The following is an 8,674-nucleotide window of genomic DNA, read 5'->3' on the forward strand; positions in this document are numbered from 1 at the left end:
TACCAATGATACAATGAAATAAAGTGTGTGCATTTTTTACATCATCAATTTTATCTCATCTATAAAGTTCTCTCAATATAGTCATTCATTCTTCCATCTTCATCATTAAAAGGTGTGTGTGAGTACAATATCATTGTGATCTAAAATCATTTTTCAACGGTGGTATCAAGAGCAAGGAGCAAGGTTTCGTTCATGTCAAATGGAAATCTTCCAATTCTTGATGGAAAGTATTATGATAAGTGGTGCAAACAAATGAAAGTGGTGTTTGGATATCAAGATGTGTGGGAGATAGTGAAGTCAAGTGTTGATTCTCTCGTTGAAAATCCTTTAGAAGTGCAAAAGACTGCACGTAAGGAATCCAAGAAGAAATATATCAAGGCATTGTTCATTATCTATCAGTATGTTGATGCTGCGAACTTTGAAATAGTTGGTGAAGTTGAATCATCAAAAGTTGCTTGGGAAAATTTAGAGAAACCTTATGCCGAAGATGGAAAGGTGAGGTTACAAACTCAAAAGCGACAATATGAATTACTTCAAATGAAAGAAAAGGAGGAAGTTGGTGATTTTTTCACAAGAGTGATGACATTGGTGAATCAAATCAAAAATTGTGGCGAGAGTGTTACTGACCAATCTGTAGTAGAGAAGATTTTGAGATCTTTATTGCCAAAGTTTGATCATGTGATGGTGGCCATTGAAAAATCAAAGAATCTTGCATACATGAGCATTCAAGAACTGCAAGGATCCCTTGAAGCACATGAACAAAGAATGAAAGAGGGCATTGGTGAGATAACTTAGAAATCGTGCTTAACCAATTATAATTTTTAGAAATCGTGCTTAAGCTTGTATAACCAGTCCTTTTGTGTCAAATCCATTTATCATTTTCAATAGTCATAAAACAAGATTCAATAGGCAAATCATTCAGATATAATTCATATAACTTTTTTTTCTTTCTAATTCATGAGAAAAATACTTTTCTAGAGGATGAATATTTAACCTCGCACAAAGTGTGTTTAAAAATTACTTCGAATCCACCATCACATAGTTGGCTAATATTCAACAAGTTATGTTTTAAATCATCCACATATTGAACATTTTCAATCTTGGCATAATTATTTTTTCCAATAATATATGTTTCTTTAATTTGTGCTTTATCATTATTTTCAAAAGTGATTGATCCTTCATCCTTTATCACCAAGGAAATAAATCAATGTTTATCTCATGTCATATGTCTTCAGCATGCACTCTCCAAGAACCAATGCTTTCTTTTGTTGATCAGAGGATGTACATGTGTTAGAGTTTAAAAGTGACTTAGGTACTCATATAGAATTGGATCCTTGTTAGTTAGTTTTTCCTTTTGTAAGAATTTTCTTTTGGTGATAGCACGTAGAGTCACGATGCCCATGTTTACCACAAAACGAGCATCCTCTTTTGATATTGTCATTTCTTTTCTTGACATGATTGATGATGTGTCTTGGTTTTTTGCAATAAGTACATTTTGGTATATCCTCCTGTTTTTTAGGTAGAAAAAATTTTCGTATAATTTTTGCTTTTGAGAGCTTTTGAATCCAATATCAGCCTTGTCAAATATTACAGATTGAGATCCTATAATTTTTTGAAAAGTCTCAGTGGATTTGACAAAAATGGTAATGTCGTTTTTAAGTTCTTCAACCACTAATTTTAAGTGCTCATTTTCAGTTTCCTCTTCTGGAGGATGAATATTGACATTTCTCTTGTTCAAAATATTTTGTTGCTCAGACAATTTCTTATGAGATAGCTGCAAGTCCAGATGATTTTTTTTTATATTTATCATTCTTAGAGAAAGAGAGAGAGAGAGAGATGTCAAAATAATCTCAAAACATATAATGCACTTATACATAATGTCAAAATGTACTTATACGTAATTTATGCTTCTAAAACTATATGATCCGTATATAAATCTGCTATGAAGACAACTTCCACACAAAAATCACCAATACCAATTGGAAAAATAAACAGGTGACATAATGATATATTATCAAAAAAGTATATTCCTACACAACTCACTAAGATCATATCATATGCATTAAAAAAAATCACTTTTTTAAATCATCATCTTATTCACAGATCACTAAGATCATATACCACACATCCTTATAATCATAAAAATTATAATTTTCACCATACACATAAAAATCAAAACTTCAACTCATATACATCATCAAAGTTAAAACTTTATAATGTCACGTTTCAACATTAATTCTTGGATAATAATAATAACATTCAAAATTGAAAACCGAGAGAGAGAGAGAGAGGGAGAGAGAGAGAGAAAGAAAGAGAGAGAGAGAGAGAGAGAGAAAGAGAAAGAGAAAGAGAGAGAGAGAGAGAGAAAGAAAGAGAAAGAGAGAGAGAGTTGTCAAAATAATCTCAAATCACAAAGACCTCATTTATTAAACAAATTTAAGAGCCCCAAATTTTAAGCTTCTCTTAACAAGTGTTTTTGTTGTGGCCCCAACCCACTATTTTTTAGTTTTTTGTGGACCTGGGCCAAAGGGCCTCATGGCCCATTTTATGTTTTCAATTTTTCACAATCTAAACTTCATTGTTTTTCGCCATCGTCACGGCTCGACCTTCTTGTCTTCGTTGTTACATGTAATATTGTGACGTGTGTGATACTGTGATGTTTAGATAATGACTCTTAATGAGTTTTGGTTCATAAACGACATTGTTTTGCTACTATATGATTTAAAAGTATTATTTAGATTTTTCATTGGATTCTATCGTGTTACAAATCTTGCAGTAGTGTGGTGTATGATTGAAGTATCCATATTTGATGGTTTAGGTTTTGGATCCTTTTGAATTTGGAGTTATGATCCGTGCCCGCAACACTTTGTTTTTGCTTCTTTGTTATCTAATTAGAAATTGTATAGTTTTCGTTCTATTTTTACACGCTTAATTGTAGGTTGCTTCGTTAGTTTCACTGATCTCTAGTTCTATTGCAGGTTGCTTCAATGTTATTGACAATGTTTTATTTGTTTCATTGATCTCGATTCTTCAATTCCTTCTCTTGAGTTCTATTGCAGGTTGTTTCAATGTTATTGACTATGTTTTATTAGATTGTAAGTGGGCAACTTTTGTCTTATTTTTCTTTAATTTTCTTTACGCTGATTTCTTTTGTGAAGTATCAAAACTGCCTCATAACAATTCTATTTTTACAGCTTCGTTGCTATTCTTTTGATATGATCTTTACTGATCAATTCTTGTTAGAAACCCTATTATTTTAACCATTTGGTATACGAGAAAAATAGATCAAATAAAAGAGAAAGAATCGAAAGTAAAAAGAGAATTAAGATTATTTTTAAAATGACAAAAATATCTAATAAACAAATTAATTGTAATAATCAACTCATTTAAAGGAATTAAATAAATTTAAGTTAACTCAATTGTTTAAATTTATTTATTTATAATTTTTATTTTAAAATAACTAATTTATATCTGACTCGGGCCTTGTTTTATTATTCTCGGACACCATTCCGCTTCTCCCGCATCATCCACTTTTTATATTTTCATTACTTTCTTTGTTTGGTCTGAAACTAGACCCATTTGTGCAAAAAAAGAAACCCTAGGGACGTTGAAATTTTGAACTACACCACCTTGACCTTTCTACTCTGCTAATCCAAACAGCAGCAACTACGAACTCAGCACCATGTCAAAGCAAATAAAATTATAGAAAATAAATTAAATACTTAAAATTATATTTTAAGATAAACAATCTAAACTAATTTTTTATTTGAAATTTTATATCTATTTGTTTTTCTTTAATGTGAAAATAAATAAAATATTATAAAAATATTATAAATATTTTTTAAACAAAGGGATCCAATATCAGAGGTAATTTCCTCCACCAGATAATTTTTCCATAGCCATGTAAAGATTTGATGTTCCTTTGCCCCATAACTTCTCTCAATTTCCTCACTCCCTCACTATTTTATTTCTATCTTTTCTCCTAATAAACTTCCTACCACATGCATCATTTTTAATTTATTAAATTAAATTGAATGTCACATGAATCAAAGAAGTTCTATTACTTTTTATTGTATTTTCTTACAATTTTTTTATCGATAGATTAGTCATACTAAAAACTAACATTCACATAGAAATATCTATAATTTATATTTTTAAATAAATTTATATCTTTATCTTCAACAATAACAATAACAATAACAATAACACCAAATAAAAAATTTATACTTTTAGATTTAATTTACAAATCATTAAGATAATTAATATCTTTATTTTTTTTAATCATTTAAAATGTGAATTCTTTATTTGATTGATTTGATGTTGTTGTTGGAGATGAAAATATGAGTTTTTTTTAAGATTTGAATTAATTATTTGATGAAAATTTGAGTTGTGTTAAAGATGGTAATTAATTTTCTTAGTTTTGTTTGAAAAATATTATAAATTTTTTGGATTTATGTAAAAAAAAATTATTATTGATATTTTAAAATATAAATAGTCAAATTATTATTTAAAATTAAATTAAGATCAAATCAAAAACAAAAAAATAAATAAATAATTAAACTATTAGCTAAAATATAATGAGGGAAGGGCCGAGGCCCATGTCTGCCCCACCGCCCACCCTGAATTTGTCTCTGATTGTACTTGTGGGTACTCACTTTTTTTTTCCTATTATTTAATTACGAACGAAATTAGCTTTCCTTTTTAATATAATAATAAAAAATTTATTTGTCTATTTGAATTTATTTATTATCGTAATCGAATACAATATTTTATTTTTTAAATTTTTCGTGTGATTTTATATTGTAAATTAAATAATTTAACTCTTTTAATTAAATTATATAAAAAAAATATTATGTTTCTATATACTTACTTGTACCTTGATTTTTTTTGAAATAAGGTATTCTCGGACTAATACCCTGATATTATATTTATATTCATGCATCATGAATTGTAAATTTAATTGTCTTAGTTAAGTTAAATAAATAAAAATTCATGTTTTTATTGATGTACCCGAACTTAATTTTTTTATCAATAAAATGTCGTATTTAGTATTCTGTATTAATACATTACCTATCTATTATAGGATATGGGTGATGGATGACATGTGGTTCCAGATCAAGTGAGTAAACAAAAATTAAATCATAATTGTAGATTTTAATCCAAAATGTTTAATCTATCGTTATAATTTATCATTTAAGTTGTTCTCTATAAATATTAACAGAGTTAATTATAATTTTAATTATTTATTTTTTATTTAATAATTGTTTATTAGAGTTTATTGTAATTTTAATCTATTCTTATTAAAATTGCACACTTTATTTTATAATTGATTTCATTTTTTATCGCTATAATTTATGACAATAATTATATATATTTTTTAAATAGTTATGGTAAAAATATTTAAAATACATCACTTATAAAAGATAAATGACAAAAAAAAGATAAATAATCAAAATGAATATTAAATAAAAAATAAAATATATATTTAAATTTTATTAATATTTAAGATAATAATTTTCTTCCGTAAGATAATTTTTTTATGATGAGATAAAAGTAAATATTTGGTTAAATAGTTAAGTAAAATTATAATAAGTATGATAGAAACTAAATGTATAAATTTCCTATTTACAAAAAATATCGAGTTTATATATTGAGTTTTAATTTAAAGTTGTTAAGTAATATTAAATATAGTTAAATCTAATACACTAAATAATATTGGGATTAATTTAAATTTTATTAAATATTCAATTAAATATATTTAATAACATTGATATTCATTTACATGATTAATGTCAGTTTGATTGCAAAAATATAATATTTTCAAATGAGTAATTTGCAATTTAAAATTTATGGCTATGTTTCAAAAAAAAATGAAATGTCTTTTTTCGTTTATATGAAAATGCATTCTAAAATTAACTTAATTGTGTAAGATAATACAATGCACAAAGTAAAGAGAGCAAGGAATAAATCTCGTTCGACGGGAGGGCCTCCTAAAAGCCTTTTAGATAATTCTTTATTATTGATACTCCCTTTCTTACATTTATAGTACCCTAGCTATTCTAATCTTTTAAATAAAATTAAATGTATTAATTTTACACTTTAAAATTAATTGTATTCTTTGGTAAATTTAGTATTCTATATGCACACTCAAATATAAATATTTTTCGAAAGAGCACTATTGCTGACTTGGCAAATCTTTCATTATATTCCAATTATTGATGTCATTGAACCTAAGCATTTTGACACATATTCATTTCTATTATACCAACAAAAAAATCAACACATATTCTCACGTAACATCTAATTGAGAATTTGAGATGCACATCATATTCTGTACTTATCCCTTTTTTGTGCTGACAATACTTATCCTTTTAGCTCGTTACAATAAACACTTATTTTATTATTACACTTGGTAAATGACACTTGCAAATCCAACCATTAGTGCATCCAAACTTTGCCTCGTTGATTACCCAAAATAGAAGGTAAACGACCAAACACCCACGCCCCGAAAACTCACGCGTAGGACCACTCAACTTTTGGATGACATTTTTCTACCAAAAAATACTTTGGATAAGATTTTCATTTTTTTCCAGTAGATTTTATCATTTTCTTTTCTTGTGATTTTATCTATTTTTTAATAATTTTTTTAATTTTTTAATTTATTTAAAAGTTTATATTATATAAATTATATATATATATATATAATTTTATACAAATTTAAAATCATTTTATATATTATTAAGATATATCAAAGTTAACGTCTTATACATTTTTATTGAAGATTATTAATTGTTATAAGTCTTAATAACTATCGTATAATTTTAAATTTATATAATTTTTATCTGAAAAAAATAAAAAAAAATAAACATGATTGAAGGAGATTTATATTCAAATAATTTAAAAAAAATTTCACAATAAAAATTATAGAGTTCAAATTTTACTTTTATTTAAAAAAAATCGTTAAACTAAAAGTTTATATTATATAGATCATATATATAAAATTTTACACAAATATAAAATCATTTGATATGTTATTAAGATTCATAAGATTGATGATGTTTAATAAAAATGCATATAATGTTTTTTTATTATATCTCAATAATAAATTAAATAATTTTATATTTATATAAAATCATTAATTTTCACAAATTTTAATAGACAAATTAAATAATTTTATGTTTGTGTTTTATTTAGATAGATCTATACAGCGATGAACTGATGGACACATGGGAAGGCACCCCATGGCTCTAGCCTACGTCCATGCCATATAAGGCATAAAGAAAACGCTGCTTTTATAATAATAAAAACAAATAGCATGCTTAATAAATCAATAAAATTAACAATTAGGATTTTTTTCCTGTGTTTTATTTTATTTTATAAATGTTGATCTGATTTTTATGATTAAGAAGAAAAAATAATAATATAAAATTTGTCCTTTATTAGTTTTAGTTTTAATTTTAAGATTATATTAGTTTAATAACTATGTAATATTAAAATAAATTATAAAAAATCAACATTACATTAGTCTGAATAAAATTATATTTGAATATAACATTTCGATTCAAATCGATTTTTTTTATAGAAAAATATAAAATTGTCAGCTTAGTCTTTATTTTTCCTAATATTTTATTTCTTTAATTTATATTTTGACATTATTCCTGCTATTTGGAAGTGATAAAAATATTTATTAATCTTTTTTTTAAAAGAATTATCCACACAAACCTCTAAGTCAAATTCAGAAAAGTTCAAATGAAAAAAATTAGAACAACAAATGTTCAAATTAAAAATAAAAATAAAATAACCATACCAAGAACAAGAACAACTAAATCAATGAAAGTATTAGAAACATATGTTAGAGAAGACGATAAATAAAACGAATAAATATTAAGAAGGAAAATCACTTACATGAACTGAACAAATAACATAATTAAATGAAGAGAGTCGCACAATAAACAAGAGGAAGGAAGAAAATATTTTCACCAAATGAGCAGTTTTCCAAATAAAAAATGATAGAAGAAGTTAGGGTTTTAAACAAAAATTGGAGATTTTTAAGCAAAAATATATGTTGTAAATGGATCATTCTCCAATCTGAAAATTGTTACACAAAAAACACAAACCCCCCACTAGAGAGAAAGAAATTGAAGAAAAAAGTTGATAAACATTAAGTAAGATCAATAACAAGAAAGATGTATACCTTGATTCAAGAGATAAATGGAGGGTGGTATCGTGAAGATTGCATGTGAATGAGATTGTTGGCGGCGGTCGATGAGGTTGCTCGTTGAAGGAAGGAGTTAGTGGTGGAGCTAATTGCAAACGATGGACGACAAGGTTGCTCGCGGTTTGCGGATAGACGTGTCGGCGTTAGACAAAGGGGTTGACAACAAATGGAGTATTTGAAGCAACTCTCGCAAACAAATTGAGGGTTTGAAGGATTTTGCAGCGAAAATGAAAAATTATTGTTTTGAGGCGGGACTATGAAATGAAATAGAATAGTTTTGAGAAATTTTTTATTTTCAAGTAAAATAAAGTAAGTATTGTTTAATGTTTATACTACCCATTTAACTCTATCGCTAGATACTTATCTATAACTACGACTTGATTGATGTTTGTTAATATATTATAGGCTAAGTTACATCTGTAGTCCTTTAACTTAATTTCAGGTAACGTTTTAATC

General features: G+C 26.1%; 1 protein-coding gene across 1 annotated transcript; it reads left to right on the forward strand.

Moving 5' to 3' along the window:
• Positions 1-192: 192 nt before the first annotated feature.
• LOC101494272 (uncharacterized) lies at positions 193-795 on the forward strand. The gene has a single exon (XM_004496764.1). The coding sequence runs from the start codon at positions 193-195 to the stop codon at positions 793-795; it is 603 nt and encodes a 200-aa protein (XP_004496821.1).
• Positions 796-8,674: the final 7,879 nt, after the last annotated feature.

Source organism: Cicer arietinum, chromosome 4 (genome assembly GCF_000331145.2).
Source record: "Cicer arietinum cultivar CDC Frontier isolate Library 1 chromosome 4, Cicar.CDCFrontier_v2.0, whole genome shotgun sequence".
In the NCBI taxonomy this organism is placed as follows: domain Eukaryota; kingdom Viridiplantae; phylum Streptophyta; class Magnoliopsida; order Fabales; family Fabaceae; genus Cicer; species Cicer arietinum.